This window comes from Setaria viridis, chromosome 6, assembly GCF_005286985.2.
Source record: "Setaria viridis chromosome 6, Setaria_viridis_v4.0, whole genome shotgun sequence".
Lineage (NCBI taxonomy): Eukaryota > Viridiplantae > Streptophyta > Magnoliopsida > Poales > Poaceae > Setaria > Setaria viridis.
Window position 1 is genome coordinate 1857256 of NC_048268.2, and position 25819 is coordinate 1883074.

Sequence of the window (25819 nt, forward strand, 5' to 3'; positions counted from 1 at the left end):
TGCTGGGAACGGAAAGACATTAAGGGCTAGAGTCGTAACACGATTAGCCGATGCTTGTACATTAGAAAATGCACATGGATATATGGTTATTGCTGATTAGGATCAGGTCACTGCATACAATGAAACAAGCCTTTCAGTTGAAGCAAAAGAATGCGGGAATTCATAAAATGATGGGAAGATCTTGACAAATCATTCTGGGGGAAGGCAAATCATCACACTCAGTGGAGAGGGCGGCAAATGGTAAATTTTCCTTGCACGAGCAGGTGGTAATGATACAGCGAAGCATCATGATAAGATGATAACATTGGCGTTAAGCCAAACAGAAATCCCTTGCAAACTTCTACGGTTACAAAAATGATGGGCAGTGTAGAAATAGCAGATTTTGTCTTCGATAATGTTCTGTAGACGACCAACATGGTCTCAGATTATTACAAGAGTGTGTCAAGCATCTACCAAGAATACAAAGTTAGGGTGCAGCTCTTTGAACCTTGAAAGAAACTAAAATGTCAATCAGTAGTCTGGTACAGACGTATCTATATCACAAACACAACATTTGCTGCTGCGTGTGCTGCAGCTTTGCCACTTTGCAGGCCATTTTCCTGTATCCACCACATCATCCAAAATGTTGCTGAGCTAGCTTATCGTCATCATAATCATAGCTCAACCTGCATGTTGGGGCATACTTTGGTGCCCTCATTGGAGCAGAAATTCTACCAAAGTAGTCGACGGACCAAGTTTATACAAGCTCCAGCTGACTAATAAAATTTCTACAACTGCATTCAAGCCAGCATTGCACTGTAGTTTTCAGATCAGCATCAGTCTATACAGGCCTCAGAACTGCACAAAATCATACATTAGTCCTTCAGACAAATTACTCAATCAATGCTCAGGAGATTAGAGTCAAAAGAGCTTGGACAAATTCTTATAAAAAGGAAACCATCATTTAGGAATTTTGAAGCATTTCCAGCAATGCTGTAGATAGGCTGAAGAAACAAAGTACCGTAATGGAGTCAATGCAGTGTGAAATACACTCACATTTTGTTCAAGCACTCCTCCTTTTCGCAACTCTAACTTGGAGAATTAGATGGACATTTTTCTTGAATATGGACCTCAATTCTTCGTTGGCCTCAATACCAATTCTCCTGAAATATGTCCGAATTCAATGGTGAGAACACAGTAGTACCAATAATATGCATGAATAATAATGTATCTTATTGGACATGTTAATTGACAAAGCTCTTCTCACCAAAATACACTATCAGGCATTCTAACATAGGAGCTAGTTTTCCATATGAGGACTGAATGACTTACCCAATCTTTGAACCGTTTTTCCCAACAAGAATCTGACGTTGGCTTTGCTTTGGTGTAATGAAGTGCTGCTCCACCCTAAGAGAACCATCTTTGAGCTCCTTCCAGTCCATCAAACGATGCTCAATTACATAGGGAATTTCCTGCAAAAGGGCAGACACGAGAAAATAAATTCCTTTTCAATTAAAATTTCATGCTAGAATTCCTGCAGAAGGTCATTCATTGGCAAACAGGTTCCATCCGAATTTAAGAGTAACAGGATTCCAGTTCGAATGTAAAGGAATTACTTGGTGGATGTGATGCAGCATCTTCTCCCGCACAACCTCCAAAGATATGGTTTTCATTACTTCTTCAGTCATTACAGTTGGTTCTTCATCCCATGGTCTTCTTACAGCCTATACAAAGAATATATACATAAATAGACGAACACATAATGATGGATAGCATTGAATAATTAGTAAACAAACACGGAATTGTAAAAGATTTGGGATTCTTTTTCAAAGGGCAATAATAGTAAATTACTCTTTCCAGTAAAAAATATTACAATGGATGCATGCAGTAAACCTTTTAAACTTCAAACGGAAGGTCAATCTAAGTAAACAAGTAGATAAGATGCTACATTAAAAGGTGAACACTAAGTACATCAAATAGAGAATATTGATACGAGCCTAATTTTCAACTGCCAAACAGAGAGAGAATGAGAATTACTTATTTACAGCTACTATAATTGTCCAGGATCAGACTTATGGACTGAAACATGCCTACTCATGTATAGCTACCTCATTAACATCTCGCAGAATAATCAACTACACCATGGTTTTGTAGTGCACATCAAAACACCAGCACAATGATACTAAAGACTGACAAGTTCAGATCCTTATTGCATCCTTATTCGTGTTTAGTGAAATACTGCCATACACGCCTGGAATGATAATATTCGTATTTGAACACTTCATGTCTTCATACGATAACAACATTCCAGTTCTCAAAATATATCATAAGAGAACTAACAGTCAAAACTCGGATTTGGAAATCATACCAAATCAAACCTTGACTTGTAGAAACAACAGAGGAAGATCCCAGCATTTAACTCATGAAGTTCTACATCTTCAGGATTTAGAAAGGTAGGGCAGATGAAGCGTAGGTATAGGTGAAAATACCTGTTCCATCAAATACTGCACAAGGTCTTTCACTCCCTTGCCTTTTAGTCCAGACACCATGAAGTACCTAGCATTTCCAGGAAAGTACAGTAAGCCAAGTGAAATGGTAAGAACACAAGGTAAGCCCGTACAGAATACCAATGAACCTTTCATATCCAGGAAGATCTTCAAATTCTTTTGCAACTTTAAGGAGGTCCTTTTTGTCTTCCACCAGGTCAACCTTATTCATGCATAATATACGCCTCTGGTTTGGGTTTACCTCTGTACCCAAACGTTTGATTAACTTTATAACACGTGAATCAGGCCTGCATTGGATGAATACATAGTTTAGAGGTGCACTTACCATGAGATCTAACATAAAATATAAATAAAAAAATGTGATGAACACTTACATATTAAGATGCCTACTGACATCAAACATGACTATTAGTACATCATAGAGGTTAATTGAGCTCCAGGCACTCTCCACACGAACTGTAACATCCCTATAAGGAAATCCATGGTGCCCTAACATGAGCCCTGGGGTGTCAAAAAAGCACTGCAGAGAATTTTATCAGCTGAATAGAAGACATTTGTACAGTAGTACTGATATATATACGTATTAGCAGCAGGTTCTTATATGGGTAATGGTTCTATGACGGATTAATCAATAACACATGATTCAGCCTCGAATTTTGTTAACTCATAGAATTAAATAGAGACCGATCAAGCCATGAAGACACACTTGCACTATCTGATATGAAACGATTTGTTACCATAATTAATATCTTGCACAGCACAAATAAAATACAACTACTCCATATATCATGAGAGACTACACATCCAAAATCCAGTTAATTGCAAACACAAAACACCCTAGTTATGTAAAAAAGATTCAAAGAAAATCATATATGCTAAATTCAAAAGTTAATGTTGTGGTTTCATTTTTAATAGGATGCAGCACAATAGAAACTTGGTAAAAGGACATACTATCTGTGTGTTCCCTTTAGTCAGCACTCCCAAAATTTCATGAGTCGTAGTATTTGTCTTGCGAGAAACTGCAGCTACTTTTGTCCCAACCTGATAGATAAGAAGATGAACATAACATAAGACGTCAATTCGATCAGCTAATGACTTTGCTGGACTTGAATTGTATCTAATATGTATCATAAAAGGCAATTACATGAGAAGCATTACAAGCCTCAACTAAACCATCCATTATTACTGGTTGCCTGGTTGGTGAAACAGTACAAGTTTAAAATGCAGAAATTAATAGAATTCATATACGTATAATTCTGCAGGAATGAAGAGCTGAAGGCACAAATGATAGTGGGTGGCAAACTATGCAAACACATAACAGCAGAAATGGTACCGGTGAAACTCTGGGGAATAACCAGTAGAGATTAAAGGCATTTTGGACTGGAAATCTAGAACCAAAACTATCAAACAATCATTACCTTACATCCACACCAACAGAAGCATTGCAAAATCGATGACCCATGCCTAGCTGAAATGAGCCGAAAGTTACGAAACTACCTAATGTCCTTTGCCAATGATGAAGCTAGCGTTAGAGGTGATTTACTACAACTAAGCATTTCCATCTAACATCCTGCATCACAATTTCTCTTCAATCTCTTGTGAAACAAAATAGAAGTCTTTTGAAAGTCGTTCATACATTGGTATTAGTACAACTAAACATTTCCATCTCCTACTCTGCATCACAATTTCTCTTGAAGCACTTGTGAAACAAAAAGGTGTCTTCCGAAAGCCGTTCGTACCACGGTATTGGTGAGCGAGGACTTGCCGGCGTTGGGCGCGCCAACGATGCCGACGGAGAGCGACATCTGGTCCTCCTCCCTGACCTCCCCGGCGTCCTCGTCCTCGTCGGGCGGCTCCATTGCGGCGTCGAGCAGCGCGAGCGCGACGTCCCGCGACCGCTCCTCGTCCTCCTCGTCCACGACCGCCCCGCCCATCCGCTCCCCGAAGAGCGCCTCGTCGGCGCGCGCGCGGAGGGAGGGGTCGAACCGGAGCTTCCGCAGCGCGGAGACGGGGTTGTTGATCTTCCGCGAGGGCGCGGGGCCCGGGGTCGGGAGGTCGTACTCGGCGCTGTCGAAGTCGGCATCGGCGGCGGGGGGCGGGGCGGGGGCGGGGGTGGAGTCGGAGTCCGAGGACGCGGCCGCCGAGGAGCTGGAGGAGAGGAGGCGGAGCGGGGTGGGGATGGTGGGTGCCGGGGTGAGGGATAGGGTTTGGAGCGGGCGGAGGACCTGGAGGAAGCGGCGCATGGCTGCGGCGGAGGAGGAGACGGCGGTTACGGCGGCGGCGGCAGGACGGTGGGGGCGGAGGGTTTAAGGGAAGGGGTATTTTGAGGAAATGTGGAGGTGGGAGGAACAACAAGTGGGCCTTTGGGCCATTTTCTGAGAGGAGGCCTTCTGTTTTTAGAACGGACTGACAGGCAGGAGGCATTTTGTGTGTCGTTGGGAGCTCGTCAGCGTGACTGAGGGAACGTTTGGATGCTGGTCGCTAAACTTTAGCAGTGTTATATCAGATGTTCGGACGCTAATTAGAAGGATTAAATATGAACTAATTATAAAACTAATTAGACTTAATAGATTCGTCTCGCGAATTAGACTCCATCTGTGCAATTAGTTTTTTAATTAACCTATGTTTAATACTCCTAATTAGCATTCAAACGAACGAGGCCGGAAACAACTCTCTGCGCGTTTCAGTTCGTTATGTTCTTTCCTTTTCTTTTCGAATCAGTTCGTTATGTTCAGCTGCTAAATCCTGATAAAGTGATAAAATTTGGTGGATTTCAGCTTTGGCGTTTTGTTAGCTTGTTGTTTTTAGATCGACCTCTCCAATTATTATACTGCGTTATTTTTTTAATACAATCGTTAGCCCTCCTACGTAATTCGTTAAAGAAACATTATATGTTTGAACAGTGCTTATAACGCACAATCCTACAGGATCCAGCGGCATCAGGGGGATGACAACTATTTAGCAGCATGACCGAAACAACTCTGTTCGCGTTTTCAGTTGGTTATGTTCTGCTGCTAAGGTAGCAGGGACTTGTGCTGATCCTTCTTCTGCATCAAATTTTATCATGATTCAGTTGAAATTCAGAGAACGAATTCTGGCAATGGTTGCATTTATTCCAGAATTTTGGCACACATGCACCGAGACCCTATTATCCTGAACGAACAATGAACTGAACACTGCTCAGACATTTAGTTTCATCTGGGTCTCGGTTTCGGGTGAAACTTATGCTTCTGTATTTTCGAGTACTATAACTTTTCTGAAGACCAGCACATGTACATACCCACATATTTGTCCACTTTGCCGGAATATCACTGCGAAGCAGCAGCACAAGGCGACGGCGACGGTCGCCGGCCGGCCGATCGATGTAACAGGAGGCACAGTGTCACTCGGCGTTGTCCCTGAGGGTGTTGCCGATGTCGATGACGAAGCGGTACCTGACGTCGGCCCTGGCGAGGCGCTCCATGGCCTCGTTCACGTAGTCCGCGCCGATCACCTCCACGTCCGCCGCCACGCCGTGCCTCGCCGCCAGCTCCTTCATCTCCTCCGTCTCCCTCATGCCGCCGATGGAGCTCCCGACCAGTGCCTTGTTCTCTGCACGCACGAATACGCTTAATTACACGCATGGGACAACAAATCCGCCGACCTCTCTTTGATTAATGGATCTAAAGGACTAGTGTTATAAGCATCTTGCCGAGAATCAGATCAAAGGGAGGGATCTCCAGGGGCTTCTCGGGCATGCCGACCAGCACCATCTTGCCGTTGGGCTTCAGCAATCCCAACAGCGGGGTCATTGGAATGTTCGCGGACACCGTGTTGATGATGCCGTCCATGGTGCCCGCCGCAGCCTGCATGAACAACACCAACTCCATCGCATATATAGGATCCCATGAATGATCCGCGAGCTTGTGTTTGATCTGAGAAGATCGATGAATATATGACCTTCATCTCGTCGGCGTCGCTGCTGAGGACGAACGCGTCGGCGCCGAGCCGGTCCAGCGCCTCCCGCCTCTTCGCCGGCGACGAGCTGACCACCGTCACCCTGGCCCCGAACGCCCTGGCGAGCTTCACGGCGACGTGGCCCAGCCCTCCCAGCCCCGCCACGCCGACGTGCTTCCCCGGCGCGTCGAGCCCGTGGCGCCGCATGGGGCTGTACACGGTGATGCCCGCGCACAGCAGCGGCGCGCCCTGGTCCAGCGGCATGGCATCAGGGAACCTGACCACGAACCGCTCGTGGACCACCACGTTGCTCGAGTAGCCGCCGTAGGTGACGGTGCCGTCGAGGTCGACGGAGTTGTAGGTCCAGACGATGCCCGGGCAGAGGTTCTCGAAGCCCCCGGCGCAGCGGTCGCAGGACTGGCACGAGTTCACCATGCAGCCCACGCCGACGCGGTCGCCGGCCTTGAACCTTGTCACGCTCGCGCCCACCTCGGTGACCGCTCCGGCGATCTCGTGCCTGCGTTGCGTCGGGACGATGCATGAGGCACGAGATCATTTAATATTTGTGTTCTGACTTCCATGGAGTGGCATCGTGCAGACAACCATATGATGAGATCGATAAGGAAGAAGATGAGGCGTGCATATGCGCTAGGTACCCTGGGACGCAGGGGTAGATGGTGTCCTTCCACTCGTTCTTGATGGTATGCAGATCAGAGTGGCAGATCCCACAATACAGAACCTTGATCGCCACATCATCGTCTCCGGTCCTCCTGCATATAACAAATGATTTAAATGCATATAAGAATTCCAGTCGCTTTCTTAATTATCCCATACAATGAGCTTTCATTGTCGCTACCATACCTTGCACTACGGGAAACATGCAAGATGCCGAGTGCCAGGGGCACTCGGCGAAGCCCCAAAAACACTCGGCCAAGCGTTTGCCGAGTGTAACACTCGGCAAACGACACACGGCAAAAATCTTGACGGCAAACACTGGTTCGCCGAGTGTTTTGTGTCGGGCACTCGGCAAAGACTTTGCCGAGTGCCCAGAAAACACTCGGCGAACAATTATTGAAAAAAAAAAATCATACTCCGCCACCTGCTCCGCCGCCGCCGCCGCCGCCACCATCCTCTCCTCTTCTCTTCAGGCCCCGGCGCCGGCGGATCCGGTAGAGGGGACGGGCGGGCGGCGGATCCGGGGGCCGGGCGCCGGGGGGGGGGGGGGGGGGGGGGCGGCGGATCCGGGGGCGCCGTGCGCTGGGCGGCGGGCGGCGGCGGATCCGGGGGCCGGGGGCCGGGCGCCGGGCGGGCGGCGGCGGATCCAGGGGCACCGGGCGGCATGCCGGGCGGCGGCGGATCCAGGCGGGCGGCGGCGGATCCGGGCGGGCGGCGGCGGATCCGGGGGCCGGGGGCCGGGCGCCGGACGGGCGGCGGCGGATCCAGGGGCGCCGGGCGGCATGCCGGGCGGCGGCGGATCCGGGCGGGTGGCGGCGGATCCGGGCGGGCGGCGGCGGATCCGGGGGCCGGGCGCCGGGCGGGCGGCGGCGGATCCGGGGGCGCCGGGCGGCGGGCGGCGGCGGATCCGGGGGCCGGGGGCCGGGCGGCATGCCGGGCGGCGGGCGGCGCCGGGCGGCGGCGGGAGGGAGAGAGGAGGGAGAGAGGAGGGAGTGAGGAGGCGGGGGCCGAGGGATGGGAGAGTGAGGGGGCCGGGCTGTACTTATTAAGTGGTGGCCGGGCATTAATTCGCTGAGAGTCCAAAAAATACACTCGGTGAAGGCTGCTTTGCCGAGTGTCTACACTAGGACACTCGGCAAAGTTATTTTAAAAGAAATTTAAAAAATATCTAACAATTTCAAAAAATTGTCAAAAATTTACATGAAATAATATATATTCTCTATTCACTGTACAAAAAGTTTTGTAGTCCAATCAAAACTCGACCGTCATTTTGACTCCAAATCTTATGCAATACTTCTCAACGTTACTATTTTTCTTCGGAAATACTTCGGTTTGTAAATATCGTACGTGATGAAATGTGCAAAATATTCTCAATTTTTTTCCACAGCCTCCACCTATGATATCATCACATCATGACAAATCTCATGATTTTCAGACTTTGTTTATTTTTTTTATAATTTAAAAATATCACAGCCACACGTTCGTGGTCGTGTTTCGTGAACAAGATGTTCGAAATTTCTTGTCATTTCATGGGTCAGGTCTCAAATTGGGCCAAAAACCATGAATATGATTTTTCTACTCATTTTGTTTCATAATTTGAATCACTTGCAGTTCAAATTTGACTTATACCAAAAATTCCCTTGAAATGCAATTAATTAAATAAATATAGCAAATAAATCCAAAAATATACCAAATTTTAACATGGAGTACCACATGTTGTATGTGGGGAGTAGAAAAAATTTCATGGTGAAAAGAGGAAAAAAAATTATTTTTTTGCCGAGTGTCAAAAAAAAACACTAGGCAAACCCCCCCTGTTTGCCGAGTGTTTTTTTTGACACTCGGCAAACCCCCCTCTTTGCCGAGTGTTTTTTATTTGACACTCGGCAAAGCCCCGGTTTGCCGAGTGTTTTTTTTTTGCCGAGTGTTTTTGGCTTGGCACTCGGCGAAGAGCTTGTTTGCCGAGTGCTCGAAAAAAACACTCGGCAAAAAAAATACACTCGGCAATTTTCATGTTTCCCGTAGTGTTGCTCACAAGATGGTGAGCACACATGAAATCCGGCGGATTTGTGAGATTCGTGAAGTCACTACTGGCCCCATGTTGTCGAAGGGCACGTCGCCTACAGTTTTAAATCCTAAAATAAATTTTTAAAAAATACGAATACCGGTGTCAAGTTGAGAACTCGAACCCGAGTAGGTAGGTTCCACCATTAGAAATCTTATCAGCTGAACTACATTCGTGATAAAGGAAGAAACCAGATCATATGAAAGATCCATTTCAATGAGAAAACTATACACGGATATTACAAAATTTTGTATTAGGAAACGGAGAGAGCATGTGTCATCTATTGTGCTATATCTATTGCATGCGAGTTAGGTTAGTTCCCTATGGTGGAACCAATTCACGTGGAAATCAAGCTTTCGACTCAGCATGAATATAATTTTTTTTTCTTATTACTCTTATAGTGGTAGCGATGTGTTTGTCGACGGCTAATACTCGTGGTGACTTTGTCAATCTCAGCATTATCGGTTCAATCTATTGAAAACATTCATAACAAAAGTATGTATGTGTAATTAATAATTGAGTGTGTCTCTTTAAGTCTTTAATTATCCATGAGCATCTACGTCTATTCTTATTGATGCATACATCTGCCTACTGGGGAGGTCTCATTGTTCTTACGGCAAGTGATTTTGCCGAACTAACAGTGCTTGCGTAGCACTTTCTCCATCCTAAATTATATCATTTTAACTCTGTCTTAACTCAAACTTCTTTATCTTTAACTGGGCTTAAAGAAAAATACGTAAATATTTACAACATCAAGTTTGTTTCACTAGGTAATGAAATAAACTTTCAGTGCATTTATTTGATATTGTAGATGTTCTACTAAATTTGGTTAACATTATAAATGATTACCTTAATACAAAGTTTAATATAAAGTTTAGAATGATTTATAATTTGAAATGAAAGGAGTACCATTCTTCCTTCCAACAGGCGTGCATGCCTGGTACATACCTCCGGTTGATGGCGAGCGGGGAGAGTTGGCCGGACGCGTCGAACGCCGCCAGCCCGACCACCTTCGTCGCCTGCTCCGACGACTCCGCCGCCACATGTACCGTGGGAGCCATATCCACCGGCCGGCCGTCGTCAGCTGCGCAATACAGGTTGCGCTGGGTGCAGGTCCGCCGGAGAGGCCGGGAGGATGAACGTCGACGATTAACGTCGTACAAATGCTACAATTAGATGGTAGCGACGGCAGCCACCAATGGCTCGACACTCCATCAGGAAAACTTGACCCAAAAGATCATCAATTAATGTTAGCTCGCGACGCGACAAGCTAGCTAACCAACGCGCAGGACACTCGAGCACGCCAATTCCTCGTCCTTTCACAAAGATTGAGATTATCGTGTACTGTACGACGACAGGCGCAAGGAAAAGTCTTCTAGATTCATCTCTACCACCTAGTCTTTCAATAATTAATTTTTTTATTCTTTCAATAATAAATTAAAATGCATATCTTATTATTTATCTAGTACCCATACCAAATTACTATTCATTTTGACTTTTCTAAATACATAACTTTTGATACGCGCACACATATATATATTGTCTAGACACATAGTAAAAGAAAGTCAAAACAAATAGTAATTACTAATTTGAGATGGAGGGAGTATTTGGGATGGAGGGAGTATGTTTCAGTACTCCCTCCATTTTGAGTTTGTAATAAGGTACAAATAAACTTTTGTAATATTTCACACTATAATGGTACAATTTTCTTTCCATAAGCGTACATTGGTTTGGGATTAAGTGGGATGGGTTGGCTCCGTCCCTATTTTCTGGGTTGGGTTCGACCATTTCGTGTTGGCAAAATTTGCTACAAGACATGCAAAATGATGTTGTTTGCTGGAGAACACCCTTGACCACGTAATATACTGAGAGACGCTCTGGTTGTATACCAATTTTCTGCGAGACATCGTCGTGATTAAAATAATATTTTTGGACTGAGCAGGAGAGAGAAATTGAGTGAAATGTCTATTTCGCCCTTGGCCCCACTGGTCAGACCCTTCCTTTTCCTCCCTCCCCTTCTCTTCTTTCTTCTTGCTTCCTCCCGTACCAAGCAAAGCAGTAGCCGCTGCATCTTCAAGCCGCAGCCCCAAGAAGCTCCCTTCCCTGCTACGGCACACAAGCGCCAGACCCACCACCACCTCCCTTTAATCACGGGTCCACCAAATCCATGTTGTAAGCTGGGCGGAGCCAATGCATGCCGTCGTTGGCTTCTTTGACATAGGGAACGGAGGGGGTTGCGGCAACTGTGGGGCTGCAGGTCCGCCTGCAAAATGAGCTCGATGTCGGCGGCCTGACCAGCGTGGCAAAATGCGGCCCACTGGAGCTCCACAGCTAGCGCAGGCGAGCACTGCCCCGCTCGAGCTCCACGACCGTTGCGACGATGGAGCACTGCTCGAGCTTTGCGGCCGGCACGGCAAACTCCGCCCCCCTCAAGCTCCATGGCTGACGCAGGTGAGCTCCATGGACAGCGTGGAAAGCCCCGCGCCTCCGCCCCACTCCAAGCTCCATGGTCGGCGTGGTGAGGTAACGAGGTGTGCCCACCGGAGCTCCACATGTGGGCAAGATCTAGACGATCCTTGGACTGAATGGAAAAGAGGAGGGAAAAAGAAACAATAGAAGGGGAGGGACGTATAGTTTTCCAAATGGGCCAGGCCCACTGGGCGGGCTGAGACCCGACACTAAAAAGCCCGGCATGAGCACGGGCCCGGCACGAGGGGAATAGTGCTAGGCCGGCCCGGCACGATGATCGTGCCGGGCCTGGGCCGCATTCTCGGCACGTTGGGCCAGCACGGGCACGGCACGATTATTGGGCCGACCCGATGCTGGCCCGACACCCCAGCGTCTCCTCGCCTCCAACCATTGGATGAGCATACGCTCCCCTGTTAACCGTTGGATCGCACTATTGAGAGTTCAGTATATAATAGAGAAAAAACCTAACTCTCTATCCTCCTACCCTCCTCCACTCCCCCAACAGTAGCCGCCGCTCCTCCTGGCTCCTTCCCTCTCTCATCTCTCCCGTGATGCGCCTGGAGGGCGCCCGCCGCCGCCGGGAGGTGCCGCGGCCGAGACACGTCTACCCCACCCGGCATCGCCGGACCGCCGGGGGCCGCCGTGCGGCCTGGAGGCGCGCCTACCCCTCATCCGCTGTCGAACTGCCGGGGACCGCCGCGACGGCCTGGAGGTGCGGCCGCCACCGCCGGACGGGGGCCGCCGCACGGCCGGAGACACGCCTGCCCTTCCCGCCACCGTCGGACCGCCAATGGCCGCCGCGCGTCGGGAGCCACCGCTGGACGGGGGCCGTCGCCCGGGGCCACCGCGGGAGGGCGTTGGAGGCGCGCCATGCACCTGCCGTCGCCGAGGGCCGCCTGGAGGGGCCACCGCCGAGGCTGCCTGGAGGGGCCACCGCCAAGGCCGCCACGGGGGGCCGCTCGCCGGCCGCTACCGCTGCTAGTGCCTGGCCCGATAAAAAGACCGTCGGGCTGGACCTGGGCCTCCTCCTCGGCACGCAGTGCCAGCTCGGCCCGGCACGAAAATCCTTCAGGCCTATTTAGTGCTGGGCCTATTAGTGCCGGGCCACACCACGCTAGTGTCGGGCTAGAGCCGGGCGGCCCATTTGGAAAACTATAGAGGGACGAAGGAGAATCTGGGGTCGGAGGTAAAAATGACATTTCATCATGTTATCTATCCTCCTCATGTTAAACATAATATTTTAATTGTGACAGTGTCTTCTAGCAAATTATCATAAAACGAGAGTGTCCACCAGCCTAACGCGTTTTGAACGGTGTCTACTAGCAAATGAACGTCACTTTCCTCCAGCAAATTTTGACTTTCATGTTTGGTTGATGGGTTAGGTTCGTTCTAATTTTTTTGTTTTGTGAGAGGGATTAAGAGGAATAAATGGATGATATCTTTAACATCGTAGCCATAGTTATCGGTAGGCCCAACCAGTTATTTATGGACCCCACCCGTCATCTTTTTTTAATTCGGACATTATCTTCTCCATCCCGTCGTTGCAGCCTCTAGGGGCTCGGCATCCTCCAGCGGAGCTCGGGCGCCCCCGGCCGTCCGCTCCTCGCCTGCCTCTGGCCTGGCCACACCGCACCCACTCCGTCCACATGTGCAGCCCTATCCTGCTCCTGTAGCTCGACCGCTTGGCGTCGCCCTTGCCCACACGCGCGGCCCTGCCATCTCCGCGACTGGAAAAATTCCTCCGTCCTGGTGTGTCTCGACTCAATTAATCGGAATCGGAGCTTCCTTTATCTCCTGCGAACTTATTTGTGTACCCATCTTCACTAATCCATGCAAGGTTGATGGGAATCGATGGTTTTTTTGGCCGAAATCCATGAAGCCACAACGGGGTTTCAAAGGGCTCGAGCTCGAGGCAGCTCGTGCCTGCTCCGCCGTTTGAGCCTCCTCGCCACCGCCGTCCGAGCCCGCGCCGGCCACTTGGTCCCCCTGCTGCGCCAGCCGCCAGCCCCTGCACTCCCTTGCCAGTTGGGGCTCCCCGCACCGTACAATCCACGAATGGTGGGAGCCACGACGGCGTCAAAGTGGGTTGGGATTTGGACAGATCATCTACTTTGACATGTGGTTTTCTTCTAGGATGAACCCAGCCTATTTCTATTTCATTCTGAATTCAATTGGATCGAACCCATTCTAACTCACTTCAGCTCTCTTTCCAAACACGCGCTAAACTTTACACTATAACCAAATTTAAAAGTCAAAGTTACAGGTTTGGAGATCACGACAAGTGAAAACAATACATATATATTGATATACAGAAGGAGTTAAGTAGAAGCCTCGATGCTACCACTTGCCTAAAAAAACTTGTGTTAGCATAAAGGCAGGCAATACTCCAAATTACTTTCCTCAAGTATACGCAAAATCTAAATAATCCATTAAACTATTTCTTGTTTTACTTTACTACCTAAACTATAACATTTGGTTCAATTTATCCCTAACATAATTTATATTTTTTTTCTCCATGCCCAGGTGGAGTTTTAAGTTAAAATTTTTGAAAGATGACAGCAGACATCATAATACATGTTACAAAAATTCATCATGATTTTTTAGATTATTTTGATAGGGTATGATATTTAATAATAAATTAATTCTTGGGATACAAAGGCATAAAAAATAATGATGAAAAATTCATAATATATTTTTTGATATACATTGTAGTGTCCACTACCACCCTACAAAAATTTAAATTGAAATTCAACTTGTGTATGGAGAAAAAAAGATAAATTATGTTAAGAGGTAAATTGAACTAAATAATATAGTTTAGGGGGTATATTGAACAAAAAATTGGTTATCCGGACTTTGGCTATGCTTAGGGTAGTAATTTGATTTTTTTTTAAAAAAGGGAAAAAAAAGGACATGTTAGTGACAGTGGGAACAGACTACAATTGTCGGCATGCATGATTTAGTGTATGTGACTGTAGATGGTCTCCAACAAATTATAAGGGTGACTACGTTAGATTTTTGGTACCAATGTGTCGCATAAGGGTAAAAGGTGGCATGGGAGTTGCTTTTGTACACGTGAAAAAGGATAAAAGTTCTTACATCAATCAAATGCAAGAAAAACTGAAATAAAAAATCAACCATAATTCTGAGCATTAAAATTAGATTTTAGTTATATGGTTCTTATGACAAAAGTTTTAAATAAGACCACATGTGATTATGTTTGTATAATATATTTTTTTGAATTTATGAGAATATCCGGTTATCCTGCCAAAAGAAAGGAGCATGAAGCAACTTTGCCTGATTGTCTTGAAAAGTCTTCAAACCACTAACTCAAAATAAATTATGGTTTAATGAATAAAGAATTACATTTTCAATCATATTAATTTGTAATTTGCTGGCACAACTTTGACTCCCATGGAAGCGAATTAAATAGAAATAAAAATTTATATAAAAAATAGGTCGAGACTTCCCCTACCGATTTCAGTCAAAATAAAGCAACAAAAAAATTTAATTTTGCCTCCATGTGGATCCACCAGCTATAAAAACAGCAAAACGAGAAAACGCCAATCCAGCTAGCCCTGAAAAAAGTCCAACAGGCCCATAAAGTGAACCTCTGGGCCAGCGAAGGAAACGGCCCACACCGCACGTCACAAAATTGGACAGTGCCAAAACTAGCGGTTGTCCAGAAGTTCCTTGTCACCGGAGCATGATTCTTTTTTAATTTAAACCCTTTTAAAACTAAAATTTTATAAATAACCCCTCCCAATCTATATTTTCAAGAAGTTTATTTTGTTACGCCAATCTCTATGACACGACTAATACTTGGGTCACGCCACATGCAATGGCGTGACTACCGTAACACGTGGTACGGATAAATATCAACAGTCGCATAGCGATGACGTGGCGGACGCCAACGCATCTAGCGTGACTCAGTCACGCCAGAGAGTACGGCGTGACCAGCTCCCCCGTTGGTCGCCGGCTGCACTTTAAGTGCACAAAAATGCAGCCTACTGAGCCATATTTCGACTTACATTCTAATTAGCTAACGATCTCTTTAAATTTATCAAACTTAATAAACATACTCTCTATAGAGTATATATTTTCCATTTAAATGTTTACACTCCAAAATATGGTTTGAAAATCGAGGAATCCAATTTCTAAATAGGCCAAGGCCCCGTTTGGTATGAAGGAATTGGAATCTATTTAATGGAGTAGGCTAATTTATGTTGGAATGTGGCATTCCACAACTTTCCAAAGTTTATATATAAGCCTATCTTAAATTCATGGGGTGGGAGATGGAAATTGATTCTATAGATTATGGTTATTAGAATGGAATTCAATTCTTATAGCACGCTCTTAGACTCGCTTCTCTATAGTAGAAGTGCAGCATATAAGTATCTCTCCCATATCACCAACTATAATATACAACTATATTCCACATATAATTATATTAGCTTAATTAATTTGTGTCTAAATTATAATTATTATGATGGAATTCAATTCCAATGATCCAATAACTCTATAGAGTATATATTTTCCATTTAAATGTTTACACTCCAAAATATGGTTTGAAAATCGAGGAATCCAATTTCTAAATAGGCCAAGTGTTATTGGTCGTATGGAGAGAGAGAGCTAAACAGAACGTTAGCTTATGCACGTAATAGTTAAAAAAACAGAGAGAAAGCTAAACAGAACATAGAGAGGAGAAAGAGTAATATGTATGCAGACTACGTTTATACGAATAATGATTGTATATGTAAGTGTGAGTTTCAACGAGAACTTAAAGTTTTAAGTAATAATGTTTAATGGACTCAACAAACAGCTAGGAGGGACAACATGAAATTATTCTTCATCGTGTAGGCCTTTCTTCTTTAATCTGGAGTGAGATGACTGCATATATCCATGCCAAAAACTTTGGACATGAATGAATCATATCTGTGACAAGCAGACAAGTATACAACCAATAACGCTTAGCCTATTTAGAAATTGGATTTCTCATTTTCCAAACCATATTTTGGAGTGTAAACACTTAAAATGGAACATATATACTCTATAAATTATGCTTGTCAAGTTTGACAAACTTAAGAGATCATTAGCTAATTAGAATGGAAGATGAAATATGGTTAACTAGGCTGCATTTTTTGTGCACTTTGACTCCAGCCAGAGCAAGGGGGAGCTGGTCACCCCATGCTATCTGGCGTGACTGAGTGACGCCGGACGGCTTGGTGTGACTCGCTCTGCCACATCATCATCATGCGGCTGTCAGATATTATTCTATACCATCATATCATGTTAGTCACGCCATTGCATGTGGCACGACTCAAGTATCAGTGGCGTCATGGAGCTCGGCGTGATCAAAAGGGCTACTTCTTGGAAATATAGATGGGGAGATGTTATTTATAAAATTTTAGTTTTAAAAGGGTTAAAATAAAAAAAATGCCGGAGCGTTGTCTAGAAGCCTAGTGTCTCTGTTCACTTTCCTTGTTTCTTGCTAGAAGTAAACTTTTCAACATTAGGTCACAGCAAAAATTGAGGGTTGCAGGACACGGCACTAAGTGGACGCCAACTGGAATACCAACATTTTGGGAAAGGCGTTACGTGTGAATTTAAATCTTGCAAAAATTTTCCTAAAAAAAAAAGAGAAAAATTCTTGCAAAAGTTGAAAAAGTGCAGAAGCATCATGTTCTGTTCTCCTAATGTTAACCGTTGGCTGTGCAAGGAGGCAGGCAGCTCACACCAGTTGCCCCTTCCTCCCAGTTCCATGTTCTGTGTATCTCTGTCTTTCTGATCTCAGCTCGCACGGCCGAAATTCCTTTGCACATATTCTGCTCAGTCAATTCTTCAGAGTTCAGAGCATAGAATCAAACCGCTAACAGCATCATACCGTTTACATGACAAGCATGCCAACCACTAAAAGTACACGTACCACAACATTATACTGTTTTACGATGGAGACTCAAATCAAACCTTTCGGTGTAACAACTTAAACAATCGGTGTCGGTGTTTCAGGAATAACAGCATAATTCAAAGAATAATACTCAAACTTTTATGAAGCTACATAAGAGCATATGTCTCAAGCCTGTCGATTTCCTCGGGTCTAATGTAAAAAAGTTTTATCAGAAGATTCGGAATCTTCAAGTTTAAATCATATTGAGGAAAATATGAAGGTAAAAAAAAAATCTCCAATTCACACTTCACTTTCTGAATTAAAAATTACACTTATCAGCGGAATAGAATCATGATTGTGTCTAAACTCATTCTTCAGTGGATAAATTCCATGGATTTTAACCCTGCAAAAAGGAGGGACCTGACTAACAACTATGTACATTGCCGTTTACTCCAAAAGGAAGTCGACCCACTTCTACAAACCTCTAGCACAAAAGGTCATTCCAGATTTCCAGACCAACTATTCGCCACCACCACTTCATTTTTGTATTCTGCACTTCTTTTGGTCCATCCTCATGGAAGAACAACATTGTTCAAGATTCACATTTTGTCCTGAACTTTTTGACTTGTCTAGCAATGTCCTTCAACTCTAGAACTTGGTTACTTTCAGGCCTTCTTTACACCTCTATGTGCACCAATTCTGGTTGATGGAGGTTCTACTGAAATTGATGCGCAGTAATGCTACAACAAAATATACCCCGACGATCATAAACTGCGTTCGGGGTCTTTAGCGACGAGTAATGCGCAGAATTACATTCGTCAGCAGCTCTGAAGATTTGTCTATCGATTAGCTAGGCCCATTTGGCAAGCAAGGACATCAGTCCTGCGCCGAGGAAGAGGGCGAGGTATGTCGCCAGCTGAAGCTTCATGTTGGTTTGTAGCCTCGGGTTATTGAAATCTGCTGCTAGGAGATCCACCAGGGACATGTAGATCAAAATCCCTGCTGCAGCAGCGTTGAAGACCCCTTCGACGACAAGGGCGGTAGCACTATGCTTGCTGTAGCTGGAGGTGATTGCGATTCCCAGCGCGATGCCCATGGGAGCAGTGAGCGAGAAGAAGGTCGCCATGATCATGGTCGCTCTAACCTTGAACTTCGCCTGCAGTAACAAGTTAAATTATTTATGCTAGTAGGAAGTTTGAAAGAAAAAAAATCCTTCACACTTCTGTTCATTGAACGATGAAGATTGAAGGGGTTCAAGCTTTGAATCATAGTTCTATCCCAAATCCAGAACATGAGATTCTACAGGTTAAATCTGAATTGTTCGTCTGGACCAGTACTGAAAATGAATGGTGACTGAGTAACTGACCAATTCCAGTACAGAAACCCACCCAATAAAGCCAGCTTCAAACTGATAATTCCAGTTATCCTTGCCGTAACTAGTTAGCACCTGTAACTGATACACCTAAAATGGTAGTGAGCCACTGGCAGAATGGCAGTAACTGTTCAGTTTAGGAGTTATGAACCATGATTGTATCAATGATTGATGGTCCTGCTTCTTGCTCCTAACTTTCTACAATGTGGCTAGTGACAAGTCCTATCTCATCTTCACTACAAATATCTCTGTCTATGTGTCGGCTTTCGCACACTTTTGCGGATAGGACATCCTCTCCTGTGGCTGTCATGACTCCTACGCGTCTTCTAGTATCTCTGATTTACCATCTAGACATTTTTTCTGGTGGTCTCTCTTCAGTGTAAACAGAAAACCACAGCCATGGCTGCAATTATGCCATACCTGAACAATGCAGCCACCGAGGCCTATGCCTTCGAAGAACTGGTGGAAGCTGAGAGCTCCAACAAGAGGCCTGATCGTCGACGGCCTCAGCGACGCGCCTAGGGACACGCCGATGATAACCGAGTGCACCAGGATCCCCAGCTCCAGAACCTGCAAATTTTGACTGATGGTTATTGATTAAATAATACAGAGTGCCAAGTTGATTGAAGAATCTGCAAATTGGGGCTCGGTTGTGCGGCTGAGGAAGACGGCATTGTTTTGTTCCTCTTGTCTGCAACAGGATGCTCTTGCTTTAGCACCAACGGCAGGAATAACGTCCCCTGTCCCGGATGGGGACAACGGAGAAGCCTCGGAGTACCGTGAGAGATATGTCCTGAATGTCTTTATCAGGGTTCCTGATTTGATTTGAAATCAAACAGGCCAAGAACATGAAGTTTCTTTTCTTTTTCTTTTTTTTTTGGGTACAGGATGAGGACTACCTCTTTTACTCCGTTGGTATGCAGTGTAGTCTTTCAGACAAAGAGATGCAGCTAGTTCAGAGTTTAGACTGCTAACTGCCACTGTGATGTATCAGAGCCTTATTAAAGAAAAAAATATTTTTTTCCATAAGCTCTCTCTTATTTCCATACCGATAGGTTAAGTTTGGAGAAAATTTACCGCACTTGCTCTGAAAAGACAAGTATTTTATATTTGTTCTAGTTCAGGAAGTGGGGTATTCGAAAATCAAAATGATTTGGGACCAAATCAAAGCAGCCAGGTATGCCTTTTTGCTTGTATATCCTGTCTCGATCAAAATTGGAATGTTGTGATCATTAGCATACCGGATTTTTTCGGTTTCCAGATTTTTCTTGTGTGTTCCTTTAGAACAAGAAAATGGGAGTGACTTATCTGAACCGCCATTGAGGGAAGGGGGCTCACCTGAGAGATCACCCTGTGCCTGATCGACACGGCGAAGGAGGAGGCGTCGTCGGGCGAGGCGCCGGCCGCCGGCCCGCCGTGGCCGTGCCCGCCGTGGTCGTGCGCGTGCCCGTGGGCATGGCCGTGCGTCGCGTGCGTGTGCACGTGCACGTGGCCGGCGTGCTCGGCGTCGGCCTCCTCGTCCGCCCCAGCCGCGGCGGCGTCGTCGACGGGGCGCGCCTTCCGGAAGTGCGAGCGCTGGTAGTAGCCGGCGGCCACGGAGTCGACCATCATGGTGACCATGGCGGAGCACATGGCGACGAGCCCGGCGAAGGGGAACGCGGCGCCCTTGCCGCGGCCGCTGCCGGCGTCGCAAGGGGGCGCGAGCGCGTCGAACGCGGCGGGCAGGATGTGCACCATGCCGGTGGCGAGGATGACCCCGGCCGCGAACGCCTTGACGGCGAAGAAGACGTCCCCGTCGGGCCGGAGCGCCGACGCCGAGCGGCCCAGGACGGGCACCAGCACCCCCGTCGCGCCCGACGCCAGGATGGACGCCACCGCGATGAGCTTGAGCCGCAGCGCCCCGCGCGCGTCCTCCTCCTTGATCTCCGCCGCCGCGCCGCCACACTCGCACTCCGTCGCCACCGCCGCCGCGCCCACGGCAGGCGCCACCAGGAGGAGGAGGAGGAGGAGGAGGAGGGCCAGCGGCGCCGCAGGCCACGCCCACCGCACGGGACGAAGGGGAACGCGAGCTCGCGCGGCGTCCATGGCGTGGCGAGGCGTGTCGTCGGCGTGCGCGTGCGCGTGGCGAGGGAGGGAGGGAGGGAGGGAGGCGGCGCCGCGCGCGCGCCGGGCTTTATACGCGGGCGCGCGGCGGGCGTGGTGACATGGTGTGCTCACCTCACTCCTGCATCTCTGGCTCTCTGCTCTCTGGTCCGGTCTTGATGCGCCGCTTTGAAGTGGAGTGGCCCCGGAGCAAATCTGGGCCGTCGGATCGAGCTGAGCTGGCGCGCGAGCCGGCCGTCGGATCCGGGGTGGCCAAGCAGCCGTGAGCCCGTGAGGTTTTCTGCAACTGCTAGCTTTGGTGTTGCCGCGGGCGTTTGTCATGTTTGTTCGGAAGCGGGTCACTCCACTGCTGCTTTCTGTCATTGTGGGGGCCCACAGCAAAAGTTGAGGTGTTTTATGCCGAAAAAAAAGCTGGAGATTTTTATTCTTTTTAATCTGCTACTAGTACAATATTCCTCCTAAAATATATTTTATTTCCAGTACGAGACACGTGCACACTTTTTACCACTTGGTGTTAAACTTTGTGAGTGATTCGATCATATTCGACCAGTTCGTTGTGACAGTCCCACCTCACGTGCACTCGTTCTGGTACGTAAAATAAATTATAGTGGCGCAATCGCATCAAATGATTGCGATACGAGTGCAGACCTAAACTCACAGCTTACGACACGTGGATGGCGCAGCATGACTTGCAAACCAAATAGGATACAATGAGCAAATGAGGTAAGCTGACAACAAACATATGTCGTACATCCTCATCGTACGCATAGCACAATTATTAGTGAATGAAGCAATGACGCATCAAAAATTGCAATGTTATGGCAAGAGGTAGCTACCACAGCAACTAAGTGCGTCCTCTAGCACGTGTCTCGAACCACGACTAAGTGCATCAAAAATTGCTTTGCCGGTGTTGACACAATGTCGTCATCCCCCGGCATTTATGCGGCTGATTCTAGCAGCTAGGCAGCCGTTGCCCACTTTCCCTTTCCCTTTCCTGGGGCACGTAGTAGTAGGGCGATTTTCTTTTTAAATTGTCTGGCTCTTTTATAATGGCAAATGCGGCATGCCTGATCATTTGTGAGCTACGTGGAAGCTCACTTGCTTCGGATGGGAAACTTTTAACTGATACGGGTGACAACTTTAATTATATACGTCATTATAATCCAAAAGCAGCCTGTGGCCCATCAAGCAGTCTTCATGTAAAAGGTATACCGGGAAAACACTTAGGTTTCTATCAAATACTACCTTCTAAGACCGTTTAAGATAAACCAATTAGTTTGAAATTATTTTAAACATTATATATCTATTAAGAACATAGGGGGTACATATTTTGAAAATATATAACTTAATTCGAAATATGACTAAGCTTCAAATGATTTTGCGATGAGTAAGTGGAAATAAACCGTACGGTTTTATTATACGATGAGTAAGATGACAAGTAAGAAAACGGGACTAGAATCTACCCGTGCCAACGGGCAACGCATCGATACGTATTTTACCTGAGGGCTTGTTCGGTTGGAAGCTTAAAAATAATGGGGTGTTTGGTTTGAGAAACCACCTCATTCTAGATGAGGCCATTCTAGATGAGTCCCTGAATTCTTGGGGTATGACCTTATTCTAGTGAGGGATGAATAGACAATGGATCAACACATTCCACAAAACAACAACAAAAAAATAAGGACAGAGAAGATGATGGGCCACCCTATTCCTCATACCAAACATCCTCTAAATTTCTTCATATCTTGCAGCAGTTTGACCTTATTACACAAGTGTTTGATTTCAGCCGTGGATGTCCCAATTTTATTTTCTGGGTCGATTAGGTCTGCTATGTTAAATGTAGTAAGTGAAGGAGTTGTGGCAATAATCCCTTATCCAATAGGTCAAAGCTTTATTTGGTACCTTCGTCATCTCCCTTGCAACATGAGTTAGGCTAAGATGGGTGTTCAGCAAACTAGTGGCTCAAAAAGAATTAAATGATAGTAGATACGCTAAAAATGACATAGCATCAGTATAGGACGACATTTGGACACTTTCAACTACGATTTCGATGGCGGACTTGTCATAACGGTCCAAATAGAAACTTTGTTTCCGTCAAGGCGTCAAACAGTTAGGCAAGTAACAACTAACTAGCTAGCACGGCTTTGTTCTTGTCGATCATAGAGAGCTCTACACATTTCTTTAGTTTATACAGCAATGATAATGCACTACTGCACACAATATATGATTATCATACATGCTAGCTGTTTTAAGTGATCATGCAGGTCTTTAGTTTATATCTGGTTTCTCTGGAACTGAATCGTACACTACTACACTAGTGCCTCATGCCAGGTCGGATTTGGTCGTGTTCGATCACCTTGTGTTTTACATGTACTGTTTGGTGATGATACTTTCTTTTGTGATAGTGAGGATGGCTAGCTTAGCCTAATCAATGTATTAAAGACAACACGTATGTTCCACCCAATAAATTGGCATATTAGTATAATTGATTTGCACAATGCTACAATTTCACTTAGCATTTTCTTTACTACTCCCTCCGTCCCAAATTATAGGTCGTTTTAACTTTATTAGATTCATAGACTTTGTTATGCACTTAGATATACCCTATGTCTAGATGCATAATAATATCTATGTATCTAGAAAAGTCAAAACGACCTATAATTTGGAACGGAGGGAGTAGTTTGATCCTTGATCCTTCTATACCACACTATATATGGTCGACTTTGGTCGCCAATATGTATGGTTCTCTAGGCCTTCTTTAGAACAAATTGTAGCCATCCGCGAGATATATATCCAACAGAAAATTTTATGTCTTAAATAATAATCCAACTAAAAATGGTGATATATATGCTTTAGTGAAATATCATTACAGTACCGATGCCCCCCTACTGCCAGTACAACTCACACAAATTTGAGTTCATTTTGTAAGTCGAATGCTCAAACCTACTTTCACCACAAATGCAAGGACTAAAAATTCCTTCCATAACCTGCTTTGTATCTTTCTGTAACTTTTTGATTTCCACAAGAGAAAGGAGTGGTGCTCTTTTTTATTCTAAGGTCCTCATGGAGGCCTGAAACACATAGATACTACACATAATGAGTTGTAGATACACCTCAAAGTGAGATGGCAAGACATATGTACCTCTTGAGATAAGGCACTTTTGCTTACGACCCCGGTGACGTGCTTATGCTAGTGGTTGAAATGGAAAACTTTGTTGGCTTCGATCGACGGTTACATAGCCAAGAACTAGATGGTCTGTTCTTGTCGTAAAGGACTATGTTTTTTCAGTTTGAGTTCTTGTCTTAGAACGATGGGACAGCTTGACAAATATGATTATGCATGTTGTTTCAACTAATTATCCATGATCTCCCAAGTCCTAGCAACATTGGGGGTGATGGGGTCTTGTTTTGTAGAACCGAGTCGTACTAAGATGCGAAAGAGAGACACCTTAACAATCTTGCTTGCGTGATGCCAAGATGGATTTGGCCATATCTACCATGTTTTACACATACCACTCCTGTGGTTATCCTACTTTATTCCTTTGAGAGTGTGGGACAATGGTTCAGCCCCCAAAATAACAAGACAAAAGATTGCAATCCAGAATCTATACTAATATATATCCTATCCACAAAACGGCCGGGCCCTAGTCTAGACTTTGTGAATTGTGATAGCAACTACTCAATGGAACTTCTTCTATATGCATATGTTGGAAAAAGATGTATAAAATTTCTTTTTTTTTTGAGAAGAAGCATGATATATCATATATCAGTTCTATCTACAGTATTGGAATATTTAGTTTGCAATCTTGACGAAATATTAAAGTCTAAACGGCATATTCTTTGTGATGTTCCTATGTAAGGAATTTTTCTCCTATCACTAATACAAGTCTTGCTACAATATTCATGTTGCCTACAGTCTATCTTGTATATCCATGTTGCCTACACTATGGAACCAACTTTAAGTGCCATAAAAAAAGATTGGATATACAGACTTATAATCCAAATGTTCACTTGGTGCCTTATGCACAACTTGGATTTGGTTAAAAAATATAGTCCAAGTGCTTTTATATAGATGTATTAAGTTTCATATCATTCACTCGCATAACGCTACTACCCTTTTCCCCTATAGATTCTGTTGACTGGAGCCTGAATGTTTGATTCATTGTGCAAAGGTTCTCTCAGCTTTTGGGAACAAATGGCAACCATCCAACATATGATGCAAAAAGGCATTATGACGACATCCGCAGAATCTTAACACTTTTTCCACACTTCACTTTTTAGCCTATCTGTTGCGCACAACATGCTCATACTACTGCAAACTGGCCTACAACTTGGTTCCTTAGATGATATCCCCTAGCTGTGCCCAAGGTCCAAGGACATGGCCCATGTTGATATGCTCTTTCGGTTTCGGCACAGGGTTTCATGAACATATTTGCATGCAACTATTGTGATGGTCCCTTTTGTAGCAATCTCGGAACAGACACTTGACAAGGATATGGTACCTGACTTCTCCATATCATCAGCACCTTTTTCTTTATGGCAACATTCAGGTTGCTCCATACTCTGCAAAAGGATCAGTGATGTGCATGCGTTGATAATTCACTCAAGCAGGTGTAGCCTTGTAAGAACAGGATTCGTCCACGTGTCTCGTCACGCACTTGAAACTAACTTGGGTGATCTGATCCCCATTACGGCCAGTGACAGGATAGATTAATTGCTGAAACTGTTAGTTGGAACTGACATTTGCACTAGTATTCATAAACACATTAAACCATGCATGCATCCTTGATGAAGCTAACCAATCCTCAGCTTGGTTTGGGAATGACTGAAACTGC

General features: G+C 45.5%; 3 protein-coding genes and 1 long non-coding RNA gene across 5 annotated transcripts; 1 reads left to right on the top strand and 3 right to left on the bottom strand.

Moving 5' to 3' along the window:
* Positions 1-267: 267 nt before the first annotated feature.
* LOC117860852 (GTP-binding protein ERG) lies at positions 268-4843 on the bottom strand. 2 transcript variants are annotated; one of them, XM_034744245.2, is made up of 9 exons: positions 4226-4843; positions 3438-3527; positions 2861-3006; positions 2615-2773; positions 2469-2535; positions 1596-1703; positions 1312-1451; positions 1001-1142; positions 268-837 (listed from the first exon to the last, which is right to left on the bottom strand). In XM_034744245.2, exons 1-8 carry the CDS (start codon positions 4727-4729, stop codon positions 1043-1045), a joined length of 1314 nt encoding a protein of 437 aa, XP_034600136.1. In that variant the 5' UTR covers positions 4730-4843; the 3' UTR covers positions 268-837; positions 1001-1042. The 2 variants fall into 2 exon arrangements, with proteins under 2 accessions (XP_034600136.1, XP_034600135.1); XM_034744244.2 differs by having other exon boundaries at positions 1036-1142; positions 4226-4842.
* A 735-nt stretch (positions 4844-5578) lies between these two features.
* Positions 5579-10456, bottom strand: LOC117861295 (probable cinnamyl alcohol dehydrogenase 5). The gene is made up of 5 exons (XM_034744827.2): positions 10108-10456; positions 7079-7192; positions 6426-6939; positions 6178-6331; positions 5579-6077 (listed from the first exon to the last, which is right to left on the bottom strand). The coding sequence occupies exons 1-5, from the start codon at positions 10218-10220 to the stop codon at positions 5869-5871; spliced, it is 1104 nt and encodes a 367-aa protein (XP_034600718.1). The 5' UTR covers positions 10221-10456; the 3' UTR covers positions 5579-5868.
* A 7337-nt stretch (positions 10457-17793) lies between these two features.
* LOC117862011 (zinc transporter 4) lies at positions 17794-21044 on the bottom strand. The gene is made up of 3 exons (XM_034745522.2): positions 20223-21044; positions 19305-19454; positions 17794-18668 (listed from the first exon to the last, which is right to left on the bottom strand). Exons 1-3 carry the CDS (start codon positions 20967-20969, stop codon positions 18363-18365), a joined length of 1203 nt encoding a protein of 400 aa, XP_034601413.1. The 5' UTR covers positions 20970-21044; the 3' UTR covers positions 17794-18362.
* On the top strand, positions 19451-20199 carry LOC140223083 (uncharacterized). The gene is made up of 2 exons (XR_011898525.1): positions 19451-20061; positions 20146-20199. It is a non-coding gene; the product is annotated as an uncharacterized lncRNA (long non-coding RNA).
* Positions 21045-25819: the final 4775 nt, after the last annotated feature.